Source organism: Anabrus simplex, chromosome 4 (genome assembly GCF_040414725.1).
Source record: "Anabrus simplex isolate iqAnaSimp1 chromosome 4, ASM4041472v1, whole genome shotgun sequence".
Lineage (NCBI taxonomy): Eukaryota > Metazoa > Arthropoda > Insecta > Orthoptera > Tettigoniidae > Anabrus > Anabrus simplex.
Window position 1 is genome coordinate 217,327,526 of NC_090268.1, and position 25,942 is coordinate 217,353,467.

Below are 25,942 nucleotides of genomic sequence, written 5' to 3' on the forward strand. Positions count from 1 at the left end.
ATGTGACTTTTGTGGCCGCAGAAATTAGCGGATAACAAGCAAGTTTGTAAGTGGTGTCTTTTATATACCTGCAATGTACTGTAACCCATAGTATTAGGATAACAACGAACCTGGATAGATATCACATCACTTTCAACATGTCCTTCTAGACTGATTCCCCTATTAAAGAATAACATTACATTTTCGGGCTTTCAGCATTAGTAAAGTCAGAAATCGGATTTCAGCACTAACATAAACATATAGGTAGCATTATAGTACTAGTCCGCTTCTGTGGTGTAGTGGTTAATGTGTGCCACTCCCGGAGGCCCCGTTTCGATTCCCGGCTCTGCCATGAAAGTTGAAAACAAATAGTACGAGGGCTGGAACGGGGTCTACTCAGCCTCGGGAGGTCAACTGAGTAGAAGGGTTTCGAATCCCACCTCAGCCATACTCGAAGTGGTTTTTCGTATTTTCCTACTTCTCCTCCAGGCACCTAAGGCCACGGCCGTTTCCTTCCCTCTTCCTTGTCTCTCCCTTCCGATCCTCCCATCCTCCAACAAGGCCCCTGTTGAGCATAACAGGTGAGGCCGCCTGGGCGAGGTAATGGCCCTCCTCACCAGTTTCATCACCATACTCAAAGTCTCACGTTCCAGGACACTGCCCTTGAAGTGGTAGAGGTGAAATCCCTCGCTGAGTCCGAGAGAAAACCAACCCTGAAGGATAAACTGATTAAGAAAGAAAGATCATAGTACTGTAGGTCTATAACCTATCATTTCTGAAAAAATATATATTTATGGTTGGGGCAATTGGCCTACCCACTTCCGGGGCCCATGAAAGAGAATTAAATATCTTTGTGGAGGGAAAAAGTTAAACATGATAAAGATAAATATGACTTCATCTAGTTTTCACACGTTGGGCTGAGTGGTTCAGACGGTTGAGGTGCTGGCCTTCTGACCCCAACTTGGCAGGTTCGATCCTGGTTCAGTCCGGTGGTAGTTGAAGCTGCTCAAATACGTCAGCCTCGTGAAGGTAGATTTACTGGCACGTAAAAGAACTCCTGCAGGACTAAATTCTTGCACATCGGCGTCTCCGAAAATCGTAGAAGTAGTTAGCGGGGCGTGAAGCCAATAACATTAATTTCATTTGGCTTTTAACAAGCTGAGCACATCAGGAAAGAAAAGTGTTCTGGTGACATTTTAGTCGCTCAATACAGGAATGTCTTTGGGTGCTGTGACTTTTACTTTTGTTTCTGTTTTTGCTGTTTGCTTTACGTCACACCGTCACATATAGGTCTTATGGCGACGATGGGACAGGAAAGGCCTAGGAATGGGAACAAAGCGGCCGTGGCCTTAGGTACAGCCTCAGCATTTGCCTGGTGTGAAAATGGGAAACCACGGAAAACCAAATTCAGGGCTGCCAGCAGTGGGGTTCAAAACCTTCTATCTCCCAGATGCGAGCTCACAGCTGCGCGCTCCTAACCGCACGGCCAACTCGCGCGGTATTTTTACCCTTCGGTTTATTGACTTGGCTAGTATAACCTAAAACTTAGGCTAAGTTGGATAATATTTTAAACACCTACATCACTATTTTCACCTGTGTGCAATTATGGTATTTATTTCATTAATATTATGACAATTATTATAATTGAGCATTGTTAACTTATAAGACCCCAACAGACAAGCAGTGGTTTTGTGTAGAGTTATACATTTGTTAAATTCACGTTGTTTCCTTTCATGATGTACACGCCTATTCTTTGTTACATTATAGAGTATTCAGATATAGCCTAAATTTCTTTACCAATTAAGCTCTTCAATAAAGACATACATAACTGTCCCATGCCAAGATATATTGGTAGAATTAGAGCTGTCAAAATAGTTCATAACCCCTTTGATTTATTATCTTGACATGGATCACCCAAAACATAGGTTAGGTTTGGAGAATACTTTAATAATCAGCATTATTTAATGCACTGTTTATTACTTTCATATTCCAAGATGTAATTGAAGCATTTAAATAAAGCATCATACATTAAAATTTAAAGTTTTACCACTAAAACAGCTGACATGGAAAAGTGATTTGAAAATTCAAACAAATTCATCTTACGTTAAAATCTTCAAAAAAATAAGCTGTAGACTTTTCCGATATATCACCAGCATTTCTCCGGCTCGCCAAAATCCACTTCTCCCTAGTTTTAGCGTCTTTGGAACATTTATAAACAATTTGTTTGGTATGGTATGCGATGTGCTATTGCACATCGGAACTCTACACCATTTATAAGTTTTCTGCCTCACTGTCTGCGCAGGATTCATTTTAAGTCTAAAATATACCACTCAGATTATTATCCGATGTATAGACCTCGAATTTAACCATACTAGACACTAACGTAAAGTAGAAATACGCGAAGTGTATCCTGCTTCTCACAGCACACTATGTGTTATTTCGTCTGCTAATTTAGTCAACCTGTACGATGACGTCAGACCAATGAGATCGCGTACTTGCGTGACGTGACATTTTCGTAGATTTTTATCATGTTTGGAGTTATTATTTGTACATTATGATCACATTTTTGAATTCTGCATGAAATTTTGAATCAGATTAGCATATTTTTAATTAAAACCCCGGATCATGCATGTTCCCTATTGGTCTGTTATTGGAAATTGTACATTTTCCACCTAACTCGTTCTTGGTTGCCAGTGTTTTGTCCCAGTGTGCCAATCTGGGCTCATAAGTTAGTAATTAGCACACCTACCATGACAAATGGCTAGTGCATGTAGTAGAGGCCATCGACTTTGTATCTTTTACAAAAAATACCTATTTTTCTTATCTATATGACAAATCCATTCCTGATGTTTTGCCATGAAGTTTTGATTTGTTAAGAAGGAAGCCATACATTCCTGTGTTGACCCAACTTAAAAGCTTTTCAGACTGTCGAACACACAGGTTAAATATACTGTAAATATTACATTATAACATGCCTCTGTTGAACAGTGTGTATTTTTATTCGTTGTTTAATAATGTGTTTTTTTTTGTTTTTTTACAGGTATGTTATAGTGTAATATTTATATTTAACTTGTGCGTTTGACAAACTGGAAAGCTTTAAGTTGCATCGAGTTTTGATGCACCCTGCATACCCTGACACCTAGATCCACAACAACTTCTGTTCTTTGTATAGGCCTACTGAAGGATATCTGTACCAAATTTCAATCTCATAGCACAAAAACAGTGACAGAAGGAAAATCAGTTTTGAAAAAGTTGGAGATAAAACTGTTTGTGCATTGTGCCTCAATTAAATCTGCCTGGACTTTTAAGAGTATCAGTTTGTTGCTCTGTTCACTCCATTAGTTGTGATAAATATCCATCCACTGCATGGTCTTCTAAGAGATTAAATTTTTTTTTTTAAATCAACAAATCCACCAGATTACAGAAACTGGAGTGACCCCCCCATAGCCGTTAGTCATTCACACGCAGACCTTTAAGAAATATGCCCTCAGACATTTAAAAATGACTTACAGTGACAGAAGAAATGTGAATTCATGGTCAAAATTTCCCTCATGGATATCTGTAAGATCATAATATTTCTATGAACATTTCCACATGTACAGTACTAGAACGTTGATGTCCATTACAGAAGTATGAAGAATATACATAAAATAATTCAGTAACATTTATCGGTGATCCTCTTCCCACCCTGAGGATTCTTGCCAAGTTATACTTCCTCTTTCACTACCATTAGCTTATCTCCTCTCTACTACTCCCTAAACTATGCCATAACTTTTCTGAGCTCTCCATTTGACAGAGACTGACATAATTCATATTGAAAATTCATAAATGTAAAAATAAATTCATGTAAATATAAGCATACCACTTCTGATTCTTTATCGAATTCACTCTTGACTGTACGAAGCGAGAGGCAAGGTGAGATGTCTCCAGCCCGCTGAATGAAGAATTCTCTGTAAGTATCATTAAGGTGTCCATACAGCAACCAACTGGACAGCTGCTTCAGCATAACAACGTGACAGCCATGAACCAGTCTGCAAGAAATGAACGCCTTTCAATACGGAATGTCCAAAGATAGGTTTCTTAAGATGACTATGAACACTGAATTATTAAATTTTAGAACAAAGCAATATTCCAACAAAGCACTGAGGTGAAACTGCTCAAGCTCTTTACTGTAATATCGAGCGCACCAGTCCAACCCTACATAAAGGCGAAGTGGCACAGTACTGCAATCCTACTGACGTCCTGCCTCTAGGAGAATTGGGCGTGGTGCATTGCATGCTGTAGGCTTATTTTGACTCTTTCCATTCCTCTCTGGTCTCTGACAATGTAATCAGTGTGGTCTGTGATATGCAGGAATGTCCGGGTCAGCGAGTCTGCGATCCAAGGGAAGAACCATTTCCAATTAAAATTTCACGACCTATTCGAGAGTCTAATTCAGGGCTCCAAGGCCCAAAGGCCTAGATACTTACCCTGATGAAAGCAAATACATACATACATTATAGACTGTTATGCCTTTCAGCGTTCAGTCTGCAAGCCTCTGTGAATTTACTAAACGTCGCCACAATCCTCTATTTGCACCTAGTGCTGTGGCCTCATTTAGTTCTATAACTCTTATCTTTAAATCTTAGAAACTGAGTCTAACCATCGTCGTCTTGGTCTCCCTCTACTTCTCTTACCCTCCATACCAGAGTCCATTATTCTCTTAGATAACCTATCCTCCTCCATTCGCCTCACATGACCCCAACACCAAAGCTGGTTTATGCGTACAGCTTCATCCATCAAGTTTGTTTCTAAATTAGCCTTTACCTCCTCATTCTGAGCACCCTCCTGCCATTGTTCCCACCTGTTTGTACCAGCAATCATTCTCGCTACTTTCACGTCTGTTACTTCTAATGTATGAATAAGATATCCTGAGTCCACCCAGCTGTCACTCCTGTACAGCAAGTTGGTCTGAAAAAAAACAAAAACTATGTAAAGATAGTTTCGTCTGGGAGCTGACTTCGTTCTTACAGAATACTGCTGATCGCAGCTGCGAGCTCACTGCATTAGCTTTACTACACCTTGATTCAATCTCATTTACTATATTACCATCCTGGGAGAACACACAACCTAAATACTTGAAATTATCTACCTATTCTAGCTTTGTATCCCCTATCTGACATTCAATTCTGTTGAATTTCTTACCTACTGACATCAATTTAGTCTTCAAAAGGCTCATTTTCATACCATACTCATTGCACCTATTTTCAAGTTCTAAGATATTAGACTGCAGGCTTTCAGCACAATCTGCCATTAAGACCAAGTCGTCAGCATAGGCCAGATTGCTTACTACATTTCCACCTAACTGAATCCCTCCCTGCCATGTTATACCTTTCAGCAGATGATCCATGCAAACTACGAACAGCAAAGATGAAAGATTACATACAGCCTTGTCTTACCCCTGTAAGTACGCTGAACCAAGAACTCATTCTACCATCAATTCTCACTGAAGCCCAATTGTCAACATAAATGCCTTCGATTGTTAATAATATACCTTTAATTCCATAGCCCCCCAGTATGGCAAACATCTTTTCCCTCGGCAACCTGTCATATACTTTCTCTAGATCTACGAAACATAAACACAACTGCCTAGTTCTCTCAAAGCTTTTTTCGATTACCTGTCGCATACTGAAAATGTGATCCTCACAGCCCCTCTGTGGTCTGAAACCACACTGGTTTTCATTCAACTTCCTCTCAACTACTGATCGCACCCTCCCTTCCAAGATGCCAGTGAATACTTTGCATAGTATACTAATCAATGAGATATCTCGATAGTTGATGCAATCCTTCCTGTTCCCTTGCTTATAGACAGGTGCAATTACTGCTTTTGTCCAATCTGAGGGTACCTTCCCAACACTCCATGCTAATCTTACTACTCTATGAAGCCTATTCATCCCTGCCTTCCCACTATACTTCACCATTTCAGGTCTAATTTCATCTATTCCTGCTGCCTTATGACAATGGAGTTTATTTACCATCCTTTCCACTTCCTCAAGCGTAATTTCACCAACACCATCTTCCCATGAGCTCTGTTGTTCGCAACACCACCACGAAGATTTCCTTTTACGTTGAGAAGATTTACAAAATATTCCCTCCACCTGTCCAGAGATTCCCTGGGATCTATTATGAATTCACCTGAATTACCCAAAACACTGTTCATTTCCTTCTTCCCTCCCTTCCTAAGATTCTTTATTACTGTCCAGAAAGGTTTCCCTGCTGCTTGACCTAGTCTTTCCAGGTTATTACCAAAATCTTCCTACGACTTCTTTTTGGATTCAAAAACTATTTGTTTTGCTCTGTTTCTTTCAGCTACGTACAATTCCCTGTCTGCCTCGGCCCTTGTTTGGAGCCATTTCTAATAATCCTTCTTTTTACGTTTTCAAGCTGCTCTCACTTCATCATTCCACCAAGTTCGCCTTTTCCCATCTTTACACACAGTAGTTCGTAGGCATTCCCTTGCTATTTCTACTACAGCATCCCTGTATGCCACCCATTCTCTTTCTATGTCCTAAACCTGCTTACTGTCTACTGGAAATTCTAAGTTCCCATGTGGGGAATTAGATATTTTTCCACCAATAGAGCATAACTCCTCTAATGGGTTATGGACCACCGATGGATTGTATAGTCCTAGCCGCCTGAGCACAAGGAGGGCCATGCCTCAGAATGTTGGAAATGCCCACTCCCATTCCGTAGCAACTGGTATCCCGACTCTCAGGACCACTCACCTCACTAGGCCACTCAGCCGTGCATGTGACTACAGTAACCCACACCATGAATCAAATACAGTATACCAAAAATTTATCAGTCCACAGATAAGAAGAGGTCTAACCATGGGAAGACAGCAGCATACTGTAACATCATCAGCTTCTTTTTGCCGCCTGCTGTCCAATTATTTTCAATGTAGGTATTCTCCATCTCCAGCCTGCTGTTCCGTAAATATTCTACAGCAACTCAAACATCATATTGGACCTTGCCTGCTCTTCGACTGCCAGCTTCGTACACTACACCGTATCTTGCTCACAATTCAACTGACTGCATGCCTGGTATTGCCAGAAATGTGGTCATCTGACTGATGCAACTTATATTTCTCCATTCTCGAAAAGTCTTGTTTCTCCTACGCCCTGATTTGCGCTGTATAAATACTAGACATGAAAATTCAATTCTGCTTAGACATTACCAAATAATGAGCGGAGTACTCCACTCTGTAACTGAACTTCCACTTTCCACGACGACACGGTTCTAACATCTTATGTTCATGAAAGCAAGGGAAAGATTGAGGTAATTTAAATTTGATTGGCTCTTTGAAGCTAAAAGTTCTTTCAGGTGTGCTTCTCAAACACACCTCCAGCTCCAGAGCTATGCTTCGGATGATTGAATATGTGATGATACAAGCTAGACTTGGTTATTCCTTTTAAAAATTTTAAAATTCCAAACCTTTTTTGTGCTGTTTTCAATAATTATCCAAATTATTTAGATTTCTTCTCTTCTTTTCTAATTTACCATGGGGACATATAGGCTGTTGAGTATTTTCTGGAACTACTTTTAAATTTTTTTAAAAGTTTATGAATCAAGTTGATGTTATTATTATTATTATTATTATTATTGTTATTATTATTATTAGTCCACTATTGTATTATCCATCACCATTGCCAAGCTATCTACCAAAAGGGGATGAAGCTAAAGGGGATGTTCAGTATTCCTGGTAGTTTACTGAACTTTGAAGTTAATGGATCAAATTAATAGCCTATTACTGTAATCCTGTGTGGATTTTTATATTATTATGTGTCACAATTCCCAGGATAATTAACCTACTTTGATAGAGCCTGTGAAAGGACTGTGGGTAATAGCAAATATTCCTTTTTAAAAAGTCCTTATAGTTCAGTTCATTATTTTCTGAAACTTATGCGTCCCTTTGCATTAATTTTTTTTTCCACCTTAATCACTCACACATAACTTCCTAGCTCGATCAAGTAGTCTCTAAACGGCCAAACAATTTTTGGTGTTATTAAGTATTGTGAATAATTATTCTGTCTATACTGAACATGTTTTTAACCCCCTTTTTTTAAATTGCACTGTAAATGCACTGAACTGTTTTTTTTGGATGTTCAATTCTAAAGGGTTAATAACCTCTTATGAGATTATCTGTTGTATTATGAGCTTTAAAAACGCATTAAAAAAAGGAATATGAATTTTCATGATCTGGAACCACATTCTCTTTAAATGACATCTCAGACAAAACATTGTAATATGAATGGTATTTTTTTGAATACATGAATTATGATTGTTTTGATATCACTTCTTTCCTTTCAAAGGGGATTATGATTGAAGCCTTTTCTCTTCAACACAGTACCAAATGTACGTAACACGACCTAATAGCTTGAATGTCAGTTTCGACTACAATGCGGTCGTGAAAATTCAATATTCATTGACTTGGCCCTCAATGGGCGACTTATTGCACTCTACAGTGTGATGGCAATAGTGCCAGACCTGTAGCTTAGATCATTTCCAACAGAACAAAGATGGCCTACGCCACCATAGCTCAATTGGTAGAGCAATCGATGCAAAATCGGGAGGTTGTGCATTCGGATCCCACTGGTGTCTGGTTGGCCATTTTTGTTCTGTACTTATCATCTCTTCAACACAGTACCAAATGTACGTAACACGACCTAATAACTTGAATGTCAGTTTCGACTACAATGCGGTCGTGAAAATTCAATATTCATTGACTTGGCCCTCAATAGTCAACTTAAACGCACTCTACAGTGTGATGGTAGTAGTGCCAGACCTGTAGCTCAGAACCTTTCCAACAGAACAAAGATGGCTTAGGCCACCATAGCTCAATTGGTAGAGCAACTGGCACGGAATCGGGAGGCCGTGGGTTCGGATCTCACTGGTGTCTTGTTGGCCATTTTTGTTCTGTACTTAACATCTCTCCAACACATACTCAATGTACGTAACACGACCTAATAGGTTGAAAGTCGGTTTCGACTACAATGCGGGTGTGAAAATTCAGTATTCATTGACGTTATGATATTCATACATCAATAGGACTCCACTGCAGATGCTGGCAAAGTACCGTATGCATCAAATGAATCTAGAAGGTAAAAACAATGACGAAAAAAATAAATTATAACCACTATCAGTAATATACAGAACACCAGGTTATCGTAAGCATCAGTCATTACATCTTGAGCGCCTGAGTTAGAATCTTGTAATTTGTGTACAGATTATCGTAAGCGACAAGTTTTAATTCTGGAGGGAACGTGAGATGCGTCACCTTCAATGTTCACGACTGCTGTCAGTCAATGCTGTAGTACACATTTTGTAACTGCTTCAAATCAATTTGGCACTTGAAACATAACGCAAAGCCTGCTATCGTATGTTGATTGACAGCTAGTATATTAGTGGAATGCAGAAGAGGAGCGGGAAAGAAATAGAAGGGGCTGCTTCTTGTGACAGACTTGACTGAGCAAGTGCGGTCAGAAGCTAAACAAATTGGTTCGTTGTCAATACATATTCCTACCATTCATGCATGAAGTGAATCATGCCACTGAAAATTCTAAACTGAAGTTAGCAACAACAAGAGGACAAACACGAGAGATTGTTCAGTGTTTATAGTTTTATGAATAAGGAAACTGAGGGCAAAAAGAATAAAACACAAGAACAGTAGGCTATAAAAAAGAGTTATTGAAAGTACAACAAAAAAAACACCAGATGCAACAAAAGTGTTATAAGGATGGTCAAGAGAATTTTAACCAAGTTGGCCATGCGGTTATAGTCGTGTATCTGTGAGCTTGCGTTCTGAAGATAGTGGGTTTGAATCCCACACCGTTGGCAACTCTGAAGATGGTTTCCATGGTTTCCCCATTTTCACACCAAGCAAATGCTGGGAATGTACCTTAATTAAGGCCACAGCCGCTACCTTTCTAATCCTAGCCCTTTTCTATCCCTCCGTTGCCACCAAAAACCTTCAATGTGTTGGTGTGACATTAAGCAAGTAGGAAAAAGAAAAAGTAGAATAGAAACAGCATGAGAATGAAGCAGCTTTGTTTGGTACACCAGGAAAAACATGGAAAGGAAAGAAGCGTGCAACAGATTTTAAAGATTTCGATACACAATCCATTTTATGTTCTTCACAAAACAACTCCATCAATATCTAAATTATGACCTGTGTCAGGAGATAGGATTAGTTTTCAAGGAGGTTGTATCAGTTTGAAAAGTACTGTAAAAGAGTTGGGTTTCAACTGGAAAAAGATTAGAAATAATAGAAGGATTATAATCGAGGTCGCGTATATGGCGAAAGACTTGCACCAGGCATCTCTGGAGGCCACATGCCACGACATGACAGTAGTTATCTTGTAAATAAATTTGTGAGCGAGTTGCTGCGGAAACTGAGTGTACTTCTGACGAATGATGAGTGATATCCAAAAAGGAGATTATGATAATGATGCTTATTGTTTAAAAGAGCCTAACATCTAGGTCATCGACTGACCAGAATTCAAAATGTGATGATGAAGAATGGATGGATGACTATGAATTTAAAACAATCAATCAGTGGATCCGACCCGCAATTTCAGACCTTATCAGAAACTATATTACTGACCAAGGGACTGCTTCCAAAGCACAATCCTGAACTGATGATGTTTGTTGTCTAAAGGAGTTTAATATCCATGTCAACGGTCCCTCATAATGGCACTTATCGCTAGTACAGTACAACCATGGTATTTCACAAGTTGCGGTATTAATCAAAGGTAGCTTAAACTCACGGTGTTCCAAACATTATGGTACTACTCACAAGTATTGTACGTCGTACAGGTAACTCACACCTATGGTTTTTCTCACATAATGGCGCCACTTGTAGGCAACGCAAACCCACGGTGTTCCTCACATAGATGTACTAATCACAGGGACTTGTACTATCCCACAGTGTTCCACTCATAGTGGGCACAAATCACAGGCAACGCAGACCAACGGTGTCGTTCATATAGGCAATGCCCAGATCCGTGGTGTTACTCACACAATGGTACAAATCACAGGCAACATAAGCCCGTGATGTTCCGCATATAGTGGTACTAATCACAGGTACTGGGAACCCACAGTGAACTGCTCTCTGCTGCTACTAATCACAAACCTATTGTGTACCTAACATAGTGGTACTACTCGGAAGTGAAGGCAACCCATGGTGTTCCCCGCATGAAGGTACTAATCACAAGTGGTTAAATGGTTCTAATTCAATCATTCCATGGTCGCCCCTTTCGACAGACAAAGGATACCGTGGTTGTGTTATTCGTTTGCGCCCCCCACCCACAGGGGATACAAGGAGATTAGCGGGTGACAAAAGACGAGTATCTAAACCTCAGGCCTACTTATGACTCCAAACACAGTGATCTATTACCATAAACAGATGGGGAGGACTGATAAAAATGTTCCTTTCTAAATATTGTACTGTAATCAGTGTAATTTCCACTCTGATTCTCTTATTGTAGTGTAGTAAGTCAATTTTCCTATTGTTCTTATCCACATTTCCTAATATAATTATTTAAGAAAATCTCTTATTATTCTCATGATTTACGTTCCATCAAACCAATCCCTCCAAAATATCATAAATGCTACAAAAGCTATCGTAAGAGACCACTTCGTTAAACAATGCACTCGAAAACGATCGGCAAACAGTCGTGACATTTATAACTTTAAAATAAGTTCCTTTTCACTATGATTGAATAAATACATAACCTAATATGACAGTAAGGTGAAAAAAAAATTCATTTCTGGAGTTTAAAAAAACCCTAAACTGCCTAAATTGTACTTGACTCACTAATTGTTTTTATCATCTCTTATAAAATTCATATTTTGCCGCTTACGATACTTTGCCCTTCCAGGGATGATATGGATCAGAGAATTTAAAGCTGAACAAGAGGAAATGGAAAAGAAGGAAAGGAAAATCAGGTGGGAAATTCCCGAGATTAAAGCAGCATTATTATTGGTCTGAAAGGCAATTAGTTTGAAAATATCCTCAAATGTAAGGGAGAAATATCCTAATTCCATACTACCCACAGGAAGAGAATGTTTCAAAATATTTCCAAGCAAATGGGACAATGACATGTTTGTTTATACCAGGCACCTTTTTGGCATTGCCTTCTGTATTTCATTTTTCATTACACCTGCATAACTCCTGTACTAGCAGTAATGGCCTCTAGGAAGTTCAAATAAGAGTAAAAAATTAACTAATATAATTTGTTCATCTGTAGATTGCATGAAAGTGCAATTTAGATATCTACCTACCGGGCGAGTTGGCCATGCGGTTAGGGGCACGCGGCTGTTAGATTGCATCCGGGAGACAGTGGGTTCGAATCCCACTGTCGGCAGCCCTGAAGATGGTTGTCCGTGGTTTCCCATTTTCACACCAGGCAAATGCTGGGGCTGTTCCTTAATTAAGGCCACGGCCGCTTTCTTCCAACTCCTAGGCCTTTCCTATCCCATCGTCGCCATAAGACCTATGTGTGCCACCAGCAAAAAAAAAAGATATCTACTACCCTTAAGTACGCTACAGAAGGGAAGCACCCAGCTTCTGTGGTATGCTTACTTCACTATGGGCAGGAGAGGGTTAATCAGTTAAACAAATGCTCAATGTTTGCTATATGTCTTAGTGTAGCTATGCTATAGTTCTTGGTGGAGCCCAGTGAGGTTGACATCCAGAGACCTAGCTAGCCAGGGAACAAAGCACACACTGCGAACAGCACGATGTGTTATGCTAACAGTATGAGACGCACATCATCAGCTGGAATACTAGTTCTAGTAAAGTGTCCAAATGTCACTGATAGCATTTCCAATGCCCCCTAAATGAATATTAGATACGATATGAATGTGTCGCTTATTACACTCCATATCATAATTCCAGGTGTCCATTCTGAATGTCTGCTGCAAAAAAAAAAAAAAAAAAACCAATGGATTTTTCACACTCACTTGCAGTTCTATGTCTATGGACATGAATAAGCCCATCACTTTGTCCAAGACCAAAACTACACTAATCATTGAATACCACCGGCTTCCATTCACCTCTCAAATGGACCTTCTCCTGACATCACTAAAGACATTCTCTGCAATGAGCAGGTATCAGTGGTACCAGAGGAATGCAGTAATGTAGACCTACCTTCCAAAATCAATTTCTTATTATTCATGTGAAAACGTGTAGGATACAGTGCCCTTCTGCCCAGGCACTCATAAGAGCTTTTAGCACACAGAGGAAAAAGGGCATGAAGAGGGCTTGTAAGGAACACACAGGCACATTGTAATGAAAAGTATGACAGAACGTAAGATATAGAACTGACCTTCTGATGGCATGGGCAACTTCTGGAACTCCTGAAGAGAGATGTCGATAGAGAATGCACAAAAACTTAAATCCATGGATATTCTGTTGCTTTATCTGCAAATAATACACATCCAATTGATTACACATATAATGAAAATCTGGAAACAAACCCAATTTCAACTAGTGTAAATTCATGTTCCAAGAGCTGTAACACATGCTAAATGATTTTTATGATAATCTATCTAGACAAACATTTATTCTAGATCCCTCGACAAATGAAGATGATAGGACCCCTCTTCCTCAACATCACAAAGTATCAAACTTTTTACAATAATGGTTACAGACAGAAGGATGTTAGTTATTTCCCCCTTTCAAATACACAATTTAATGCAATATTCAAAACTAGTAAAAAATAGAAATTAATTATTAATCAGACCCTAACATTAATGTCATATAATAGTTTAACTAAATATGGTATTCTGAATATTTTCCACTGTCCTATTGCAGATTCTGAATCAGAGATTAATATCTTTCCTTTTACAATTTGCCTTACGTCACACAGACACAGATAGGACTTACCGGTGATGATGGAATAGGAAAGGTCTAGGAGTGGGAAGGAAACGGCCATGGCCTTAAGATACAGCCCGGATTCATATCATTTTTTCTTTCTTTTTTTTTGGCTATTTGCTTTACTTTGCACCGACACAGATATGTCTTATGGCGACGATGTGATGGGAAAGGCCTAGGAATGGGAAGGAAGCAGCCGTGGCCTTAATAAAGGTACAGCCCCAGCATTTGCCTGGTGTGAAAATGAGAAACCATGGAAAACCATCTTCAGGGCTGCCGACAGTGGGGTTCGAACCCACGATCTCCCGATTACTGGATACTGGCCGCACTTAAGCGACTGCATCTATCGAGCTCGGTGGATTCATATCTGATGGCCTATTGATATAGTATATTCATTATTGGTAGCACTCTGAATTTTCTTACTTTGACAGTCGTAAAATTACACACTGCTTTTCCTCAGAAACATAATGATAAAAGGTCAAGGCAATATTGGCTGAACCAAACAGACAAACACGAACAATCGCAGAGTTATAAAGCAGAGCTCAAGAGACGTGTTATGAAATATTAAACTAAATACCGTACGCAAATGCTTTTTAGCTGGCATTTCTTTTATTGGGCTTACAATAATGTAATCAAGCCACTTCTCCTAGTGCACTATCACATAGGACACTTGCAGTGGTGTCTTAATAGCGCACCTAGAAAGGTATCAGCCCACAGCTACACTGGGGCAAAATGCTGGTAAGGCCTAAAGAGCTTGGATATTTTAACATTTCCAATGAAATTAAATTACGGTTTGCTTCTTGGAACTTAAATTTGATATGTCATGTTTTTCCATGTTCAAATTTTGTTTATAGTAGCATCAACAGTGTTTAGGGATATTCGTAATTTACTTGCAATGACTTACGTGGCTCGGTTACTGTCAGAAACTTTACCTTCTGAACTATGACTAGTAGCAAGTTGTGAATTTACCAGTTTTTCTTTTCTGTTTCCTTTTGGAATTTATCCCATAAAGCCTTTTAATTCAACACCGATGTAATTACCTTCTTTGACACCACAAAATTTTGCTACAGACACATTTCAGTAATAGCAGAATGCAGAAAGGGCAGTGAAGTAGCCTTCCAAAACAAGATGAATTTTCTTATGCATTATGCAATATGTCAAGGATGGAAGAGGATTGCGAGATCGGCATGGGAACTTCATGTCCCTCAGAAGCCTACGGAGCAAGTGACTGTTACAAGTAACTATTTTCATTTTGTTCCGTATTGAAGATAACAATAAGTAAAATTGTGTTATGAAATCAACACACCTGCTATTGCACTTGGTTTGTTCCCCTGTGAGAACAATGACCTTGGCATTCACACAGCAGAACCAAGATCTCGCGCTAAACTCGTTAGCAGAGATTGGAAACAATCCTCCGCAAAATGATCAAAAATGCACCATGATTGGTACCAAAAGCCTGAGTTGGCAAGCCTACTGTTATATACGATATGTGAAAACACAAAACACTAACAATATAACATGAAGTAATTAAATTTATAATGGTAAAAAGGGCAAAGATAGAGCTTGGCATTAATAATAATAATAATAATAATAATAATAATAATAATCATATGGCCTCAGCTACCGTGTGCAGACATTTCAAGTTGACACCATCTGGCTGTCTGCTTGTCAATTTTGACGTTCTGTTTTAATCTAGACCCACTAGATGGCAGACCGAGTAAACCGAAACTCTCTTGGGCGTCTATGGCTGAGATTTAATTAATTCTGTCGGGTAAACACCAAATGTGTCACCAGAGATCTTTTACATGCCGACATCGTACGACATGGAGTGTCGAATGGACTTTCTTCCGCCCTTCAAAACTCCAACTACCTCTGCCAGGTTTGAACCCGCTATCTTGGGATCCGGAGGCCGACACTCCACCACTGATCCACAGAGGCGGCTAGCTTGGCATTGTATGGAAGTTAAACATGGAAAATAACTAGTGCAGAAAGAAGCATTTGAAATGTGGTGTTACAGTAGACTGTTGAAGGTGGGATAGGTAGATCGAATCAAAAATGAAAAGATACTGAATCAAAGTGGTGAGAGGAGAACGATTTAGTGAAATTTGACCAGAAGAAGAGATAGAATGATAGGACACATCTTAAGACACCCAGGACTTGTTCAGTTAGTTTTTGAGGGAATCGTAGGTGGTAAGAACGGCAAGGGTAGACCAAAGCATGAATATGACAAACAGATTAGAGTAGATGTAGTCGTTCCGTAGAAATGAAAAGGTTATTAGCACAGGATAGGGTGGAGGGCAGCATCGGATAATTCTGTTCAGTGGTGAGGGAAGGGGAAGTGCTGCTCAGTCATCTTATGACTTGTGTATTAAAGAGTAAATGTAAACCGGTCTCTGGAGTGATGACTACAACAAAGATACACATATTATTCCCACCTTTCTTATAATTCAATCAAATATGATTGTGTAAAATTCCAGGATATCGTAATTTTCTCTATATTTTCTTATTCCAGCTTATTTATCCTGTCCATATAAATATACTCATGTACAGAAAATGTACTTTCAATATAGAAGAGAACAAAACTTAAAATTAGGCAATAAGCCCATACCACCATCGACACAACTTCATTAACATGAAACACGCAGGTAATTACTGAGTTTTATTGAAAATGTGTATTTGCAAATATTTCTCAACTCTGCACACTCTATGCCTACCAAGTGGCAGAGTAAACCAGACCTCTAGAGTGTCTATGGCTGAGTTTTAACGAACTTCACGGAGTGTTGAATGGACTTTTATCTGCCTTTCAAAAATCTGACTATCTCTGCCGGGTTTGAACCCATGATTCTTGGGATGCAAAGGCCGACACTACCACTTCACACCTTTATTAATGAACACTACATCCACAACCTGGAGGACTGCCAGCAAATTCCGCGTGAAGAGGAGTCGCTTGAGATGGGTGCACAGGGAGGTGGGCTCCTCACCATGAGTGGCAAATGTAGTGTTAGCCCTAGCAGCTACGTCTTGTAGTATTTCTATTTGTTTCACTGCTCTTGGGAGGTTGTCTACAAGGATCAATAGATAATCAGCAAAGGCCAGGCAATCAAATGCGATACTAGAATTTTTGAAGTCAACTCTTTTCTCCATTCTGTTCTCCAGAACACAACTAAACAGGAATGAGGAGACACCATCCCCTGTCTCAGTCCTATTTTAACTTTGATTGTTTCCGACAACTCACCCAAGAACTTAATATGTGAGTATGTGTCTGTGAGGGTCCGTTTTATCTAAGATTTATCACTGACTCTGAACTCCATGAGAATATTTACAAGAGTCTCACGGTCCACTGCAACAAATTTCATAATCATCCTTTTCTGCCTCATTGTCCTATTCTTGATCAATAATCTGAGGATGAAAATTTGTTCCGGACTTGAACGTCCCTTTTGGAAACTGCCTGGTATTCCCCCAACTGTCTATCCAGGAGGGCCTCCACCCTAGTTTAAAATGCTTTTGACAATATCTTATATGAGATGGGAAGAAGCAAGATGCCTCTGTAATAACTGACATTCATTTTGTCACCCTTTTTGCACAAGGAGTGAATAAGAGCATTCTTCCACTCCTTTGGGATCTCTTCTGTTGCCGAAGATACTAACAGTAGGATTACCATAGAACATGAAGATCAATGATCTGATCAAAGTGGATAGTTCCTATTTCTGTCCTTTTTCATCAACAGTCATCCGCTCTACCAGTCCAGAACTTTGCCACAGTTTAGCTCTGGGTAAGATAGCATTCAAAAGTCCCACTAAGATCTTCATTGTTAGTGCACACTGAGATCAGAATGTTTAAGGTATTAGTCTTTCACATAGCACCATATGTTTGTGAAAGTTGGCCATTAAAAAAAGAGATAAGGAAGGAAGCACATTGATACCTTTGAGTTATGGTGCTGGAGAAGTTTTTTTCATATACGTTGGAATGCCAAGAAAACAAATACTGTATTTACTTACATATTAGACCCCTTTTTCCCCTTAGTTCAAGTAATTTGGATTAGATATTGTATTGTTGTTGTTAGTCGTTTAGTCGCTTTCCACTCTCCGTGACCCCATAGACCGAAGTGTGCCATTTCTTCCTGTCATATACTATTTTCCAAAGTCTTTCTAAATTGAGAGCCGTGGCTTCCTTGATGCCTTGAGAAAGGGTGATATTAAAATTGGGGCTTATTTGACCCACGATTTTCATTTTCATGTTCTTGACGTAAATAATATTTAAATGTGTTGTCATGCACAAGTGAAGATTTAAAAAACCGATTGTTGTAGGTAGACTGGTCAAGAACGTTGTGAATGAAACTGTTAGCGTCTTGATTTTGGGTCTCATGTAATGTCAAGGAATTGACAAGAGTACAATATTAAGCTGTTTCATAGTTTTAGGCTGCTGCTTAATTGAGAAGGAACATCCTAGACACTTGATACAGTCTTGTGTGAATATTGTTCCCGTTGATGTGTTGCTTGGTCTTTGGGAAGGATCTTAAGAATATCTGTAATGAAGTAGAAAAATAATATTGAATTAAAAATTTAGAGCATGCGTTGTGATAAAATGTATTAAATTAACACCTCTTAACTGTAAAATGACTTACTTGTTCAATTAATACTAGATGGACCTGTCTGTTCCAGCAGCGGCTGTCTTATCAACATTTCTACTCCTGGTGTTGTACTGGTGCGGTAATGGAGGAGCGGGGCATGGAGGGATAGTGGGGGTAGGCTGGTCTATGGGCGTGTGTGCTGTTGCTGGAGGGGAGTTTCTAGAAGCGATATGGGTGGGTTTAACTTTTGGCATGGTGGATGAAGCATTTGAGTGTGGAGATTTAAATAATTGAGGGATTTTGTTTTGATCTGAATTCACGATATTAATTAATCTAGGTGTTAATTCGTACAAAGGATTTTTAATTTCATTGAGGTCGTTGAGATTTTTATTCTTACTGTAGGTTTGATCTAAAAAGATGTGTAGATTTTCCAGTTCATTCATTAATTTCCCTTTACCTATGCTTCTAATGATGGTAAGATCTTTCTCTATGGATGTAAAGTGATGGCCCGTTTCTATCACATGTTGGCTCATTGCTGAGTACTTATTGTGTTTTTGAGCGTTATAATGTTCCAGATATCTCGTGTTAAAGCTCCGGCCAGTCTGTCCGATAGAAGAAAAATCACATTGTGTACATGTTATTTTATATATGCCGGACCTTGAATAATGGTTGCTATTGTGATTGACCTTGTTGTGGTTAAAAAATATGTTTCGATTGGTGTTAACTGTCCTGAAGGCTATATTAATATTGTGCTTCTTTAAAGTATTTGCGATCTGATGGACGGCTGGGTTGTTATATGTAAATGAGGGGAAACTAGTTTTTTTAGGTTTTTCTGGGACGAGGTTAGTGGACAATTTAATTTTGATTTTATTGATCAAACGGTTGACCATATCTATTTTAAACCCGTTGAGTTGAGCAAGATTCCTTATGTACTTCAGTTCAATTTTTAAATTGTTGGGAGAAAGAGGGATTTTTAAAGCTATATAAATTAAATTATAGAAAGAGGCTTGTTTTTGGGACTTGGGGTGTAGGGATGAATTCATAATAGTTAAGGGAGAATGTGTAGGTTTCCTGTATATTCGAAAATCGAAGGTATTATGTCCGCGTGTAATAGTTAAGTCCAAAAAGTTTAATGAGTTCCTAACCTCATCCTCTTTAGTAAACTTAACATTGGGGTCAATTTTGTTTAGGGACTCCAAGATCTCGTCACTATTAGTGACATTTTTGTCGAAAATTACGAAAGTATCGTCTACAAATCTCAGCCATAAACATACGCCTTTTATTTGTGTTATAATTTTTGTGTGTTCTATTGTGTTCATATAAATGTCTGCTAAGATGCCAGAAAGAGGGTTGTTACTTGTTACTTGTAATAAGTGCGATTGTTCGGTAGTTTAAACATTCTTTACCGCTGCCCTTCTTTGGAATTGGGATGAACAATGAGTTTTTCCAATCTTTTGGCCACTGTTGGGTTTTCCATATTTGCTGACATATTGAATGTAGCACTTTCACAGCATCCTCTCCTAGGATTTTGAACAGTTCTGCTGAGATTCCATCATAACCACTTGCCTTATTGTTTGCAATACTTTCTAGGGCCCACTTGACCTCACTTCCTAAGATATCTGGTTCTGGCTCTGACAACAGAGTAACTTCGTCATCAGGAGTATTCCCATCTTTCCTATACAAATTGCCTACATATTCCCTCCACCTTTAATCTCCTCTGCTTCAGTAAGATCTTTTCCATTTTTATCCTTTATCATTCCAATCTTCGCCTGGAATTTCCCTCTGATGTCTCCAATTCTTATGTAAAGATCTCTTGTCTTACCCAGTCTGTTATTTTCCTCAACTTCCTTGCACTGTTCATTCAAAAAGGCATTCTTATCTCTTCTAGCTAGTTTCTGAAACTCTGCATTTAATTTAGACATCTTCGATTTTTCCCCTTTGATTTTTGCATTCCTTCTTTCTTCTGCTATTTGTAGTGCTTCACCCGATAACCGTTTGGCCTTCTTCTTGTTCTTTTTCTTGGGAATATGCTTTTCCGCTGTCTCCTAAACACCACAGCGTGCTTCTGACCATAGCTCTTCTGGAACTCTTAAATCTAATCCATTAAATCTGTTTCTAACCTCTACTGTATATTCAAGAGGTATGCTATTTAGGTCATATCTGCTTGATGGTTTGGCTCTGTCAATCCTTTTCAATTTGAGCCGGAATTTGGAAATTAAGAGCTTGTGATCTGATCCACAATCAGCCCCAGGCCTTATTTTGGATGACTGTACAGCACTCCTCCACCTTTGACTACAGAGTATGTAGTCGATCTGATTCCGACATTTACCATCTGGCGAGGTCCAGGTGTATAGGCGTCGTTTGGGCAATTGAAACAGTGTGTTGGTAATGACCAGTGAGTTGTCTTGACAGAATTCTAGGAGTCTCTGTCCAGCTTCATTTGTTGTGCCAAGGCCAAATTTTCCCGTTACTCCATCTACAGTTTGATTTCCTACTTTGGCATTCCAGTCGCCAATAATGAAGACTACATCCTTCTTTGGTGTTAACTGTAGCAAATCTCGTAAGTCTTCATAGAACTGGTCAATATCTTCCTCTTCAGCTTCTGTGGTTGGTGCGTAAATTTGTATGACTGTGATGTTAAAAGGTTGGCCTTGAAAACGTACAGACATCATTCCATCAGTTTTAAAATTGCACCCCATTATAGTGTTACGCACCCTGTTGCTAACTATGAGGGCAACTCCATTTTTCCTTTGGTTTTCATGTCCAGAATAGTAGACCATGTACTCATCTGTAGCAAATTCACCAATATCAATCCATCTCACTTCGCTTATTCCCAGTATTACATAAAATCAGCTTCATGGTCCGTATCGCACTTCAATAGATTCACAATTAAGTATTTATTTTCCACCTAGTCGATACAATGATTGCTTAAGGCAATTTTTAATGGTCAAAAGTGGTACATGTTTCGTATATTATCAACATCTTCAGCCACATAACACTGTTTAGATGAAAAATATATAAAATTGACAAAGTAATGCTTTAGAGGAAGTGTCCTTAAAATTTTAAGATTTTTTTTTTCATTTTCTTCATCTCAAACCCCCCTCCCCCCCACTCCACCCACCGGTTTATCATGTTTTAGACTTACTTCTCCCAAAAAAATACCTATATTAGCCCAAGTTACAAGATATCAAACAATCATTTTGTTAATGATCTCACCTGCTATATTAATAGCAATAATCGTGAATATTTCTCAACTAAAGTAAACTCATTTCACAAGGGGGTCTAATACACGAGTAAATACGGTAGGTGTGTTATTCAGATCAGACCCAATCTACCTCTAAGGGCCTTTTAACATGGATGTGTTTTTGGGCTGAGGGTCTGTCTGAAATTAGCGTGGACAAAAAACTGGCTCTGTAACTAGGCAACCAATGTACGTCATATGGATGGAAGAATGACTCCAGTTTGGTGGATGGAAAGACATATTTTTGGAAGACGCTGATGTTGGATGTATTAGACCTATAAAGGGAGGGAGCCTAAAACATATTCAAGATTTGATAGTTCTTTGTATATCTGAGAAAAACTTTTTTTTTTTTGTGAAACTAAATCTCAGCCTGAATCTACCAAAAGAATGATAATGCTTCAGAAAGTGGATGCACCGGCTGGCATTGAGGAGGATAGACTCTATCAAAGAAGCAGCAAAGTCATCACTGAAGGCACTTTCTTCCAGGTCTTTGATATTTTAGGTTGGTGCAGCAATGTTTTATAAGTTCTAACAGCCACTGTAAGGTTCAATCTGTTCAATCCTCAGTCCACCTAATTCTGCAGGTGTATTAATATGGCTAGGTTCAGTTCTTCTATTGTCAACGGTGTCTGAAAGGAGTAAAACGTGCCTAAACTGGAATGTGACCTCCTTTGTTAATGGGGGTTCTCCTGTTTACAAAGGGTTATGTTATTACTGTAAAAAGAAAAATGAAAAATAGATTTATTTTATTCTCTGAATCAACTTATATGGTTTCTCTGTTCCCACATGTCTTTCAAAGTGTATTGCCACGACTTATTCAAAAGAGAACACTGTGCAACCTCCTTCATGTCTTGCATTAGCTCCACAAGTTCTAAGACATTTTTGGAAGCAACAAATTCCTGAAGGTCACTCCCAGCAGGCAGCGCTTTTTCCACATGTGCATGTTCAGCCCCCTTTCTTTGTCTTCATCAGTTGTTTCTTTCTTCCATGGTTTCATTCACGCTGTTTTCACCAGCAATTTTGGAGGCTCTTTGAACATCATCTGTTGTGGCAAGCTCATCATAAAAATTTTCAACTTCAACTTGCCGATTTTCTTGCATACAGAGATTGGAAATTTCCTTTACATTTTCTAGTGCATATCAAAAGCATCCAGTGATGCCTGTGCATGGAGACCAGCTTTAATGAAACACTTCCCCATTGTTTCAGGGAGAATTTTCTTTCTGGTCTGATGGATCAAGTTAACAGTATCAAGGATATTAGCCTGCTTAATAAGTTCAGAAATTATAACGTGCTGATTTTGGCAACAAGCAGCTGCAGCACAAACTTCCTACAAAAGGATTTCAGTGCGTATTTTACACCCTCACCCATATGTTGCATAACAAGTTGTGTTGGGTGGGGTAATAGGCTAGCTTCAGTTTAAACAAATTGATCTTTAATGGCAGGTAACATCTACAAACAATATGACCTACCGACATTGATTTTTCATTCTTCCCAAAATTCCATTGACATTACACTGGAAGGGAATTACGGTCTAGGTGCCTGAAAGGTCTACATGCTGCTTTTTCTGTCACAGTAGGTTTCACAATTTCACTAGCCATGTTCATATAAATAAAAAGTGAGTTAATTTAAAATATTAGTGGAACTGTTTTAATTGAAATTTTAACGGAAGAAGTTTTAGTCTCCGACAAGATTATAGTTTAATCACTGACAGTGTTTCCATTAGCATCTTTATATATTGTATCATTTTTCACATTTTTATGTCCCGAATTTTAATAACTGGCTAAACTTTTAGCTTCCACTTTTAATATTAGTTGTACCGTCATTTGGGGTTATTTCGGACAAAACGGTACTTTTTCGTTTCACGGTTGGTCACTCTGAATTTTCCAAGATAGAATTCCCGCGCTCGAATTTTTTGAATTCAAGACAAATTCCCGCGCCAATTTTAGCGCGTATATCCTGCATTGCTTACGAAATTATCACGTTAATAATGGTCGTTGTTGTCGGTTTCATTATAGCCTTGACAATTGGTACAAGAACTTCTTAGTGTACACAGGTATTAAAAGAGTCCAGCTGCTGTTCACTATTGTCTACCATTTGTTCTGTTGTGTTTGAAAGTATCCGTGAGGCTTCTACGAAGTTTATCTTTAAACACTTCGTTCTACACACATTTTTCTGTGAATCTGTGCAAGGCTGGGGTAATTTCGGACTATGCCGCGTGTGTACAAGAGAAGATTAGGAGGACAGTTGTATTGCAACTACGAGAAAAGTAAACTCGATGCGGCAGTAAATGCCATTAAGGCTGGAAAAATGTCCTACCGCAAAGCCGCGGAGTATTTTCAGGTACCGCGATCAACCCTGGAGAATAAGGTGAACCGCACCAACCCCAAAGCAATCGGAGCACCACCTGTCCTGGACACTGAAGAGGAGGAAATGCTTGTACACGGGATCGTCCGAGCAGCACACTGGGGATATCCTCTCACTTCAAGTGATATTCAATATACTGTAAAGGGGTACCTTGACAGGATTGGAAGAAAGGAGAGGAGATTTACCCAGAATCTTCCAGGCGTCGAATGGGCAAGGTCTTTCTTAAAGAAGCACTCCAGCATTCTCTCCGTTCATCTCTCAGAGAACATTAAGAGAGCTCGTGCGGAGGTTAGCTCGGAGTCCGTGCGCGAATTTTCGTTAACGTGCAACCCACTCTGGAAAACATTCCACCGGCAAATGTCATAAACTATGACGAAACCAACTTAAGTGACGACCCTGGGAAGAAACACGTGATTGTTAGGAGAGGGATTAAGCATGCGGAGAGAGTAATGGACTTCTCCAAGACAAGTATTTCTGTCATGATGTGTGCAAGTGGGGATGGAAAACTACTGCCCCCGTACGTTTTGTACAAGTCTGAGCATCTGTGGGATACCTGGCAAGAAGGTGGCCCTCCTGGCACCCGATACAACAGGAACAAAAGTGGATGGTTCGATCTACCGATTTTTGAAGACTGGTTCTTAACGGTGGCACTGCCGTATTTGAAACAGCTGGATGGACCAAAAGTCATGATCGGGGACAATTTATCGAGCCATGTGTCTCTCTCAGTTGTTCAAGAATGTGAAAAGCACAACATTTCTTTTATCCTTCTCCCACCAAATAGCACACATATTCTACAACCTTTAGACGTGTGTTTTTTTGGGCCACTTAAGAAAGCCTGGAGGGATGTGCTGACGAACTGGAAGAAGTGTACACGTGGGCCTATATCTAGAGATGCTTTCCCATCTCTTCTGAAGGAGACGCTAGACAAGATAGAGGCGTGAAAAGCAGATAATATCAGAAGTGGCTTCCGCAGCACTGGATTAATTCCTCATGACCCCCAGAGAGTCCTTAAAAGGTTTCCAGAAACATCAGATTCAAATGCAAAGGAATCGTCTTGGTTATCCACTTTCGAGACAGTACTATCTCAAGCTCGTTACGGCTCTGGTTCTACCGCATCATCTCACCGTCGTAGACTGAATGTTCCTCCAGGAAAATCTATCGTGGGTGGTCACTTACGTGACAGTGAAACTGCTGTACAAAATCAGGAAGAAGTTCCACAGTTATCAGATGACCAACTATGCAGTTCCACACTTGGACTAGAAAGTTTCGTCGTAGTGAACTACGATTACGAGTCTGGGAGCAAGAAACAAACTAGGCAATATGTTGGTGTGACGGTCAACATAGGAGCTCAGGACGTCGTCGTAAAATTCCTACGGTCACACAGGGGAAGCAAGAAAATATTTGTGTTTCCGAGTGTCGAGGATAAGGACACAGTTCTGAAGGACCAGATTGCCAAAATTCTACCGGCACCAAAAGAGAAAAGGGGAATATTCACCTTTGATACAGACATTGTGTAAATAATCCACATGAATGACTAAATTGAATAGAAAGTAAACTATACTGTATTTTGCGGCAAAGTTTTGCTTGTTTTGTTATGTAAATAAGGAATAATTCTGCTATATCATGCACATATATTTTTTTCGCAAATAACTGTCCGAAATAACCCCATACATGAGGTAATCGCGGACGGTAACTTAAAAACACTGCATGTCCGAATTTACTGAATTTGACTGTTACTCTCTTCATATTAACATCATTAGCTTCACCACACACATAACTTCGGACACATTTTAATATTTTTTAAAACACGACGATGTGCGTTCTCGTGTTTCTTCCAGTGTTCATTTTATCTCTTAGATATGTACCTAGACGT

The 25,942-nt window shown here is 39.3% G+C and overlaps 1 protein-coding gene across 1 annotated transcript in view; it reads right to left on the reverse strand.

Moving 5' to 3' along the window:
• Grip75 (gamma-tubulin complex component 4) overlaps positions 1-25,942 on the reverse strand; it is a 176,800-nt gene that overhangs the window by 98,957 nt on the left and 51,901 nt on the right. The window contains exons 5-6 of the mRNA XM_067146385.2: positions 13,347-13,441; positions 3,842-4,010 (exon numbers count right to left, since the gene is read on the reverse strand). Of these exons, the coding sequence (XP_067002486.1) occupies positions 3,842-4,010; positions 13,347-13,441 (264 nt within the window). The remainder of the gene's footprint in view (positions 1-3,841; positions 4,011-13,346; positions 13,442-25,942) is intronic.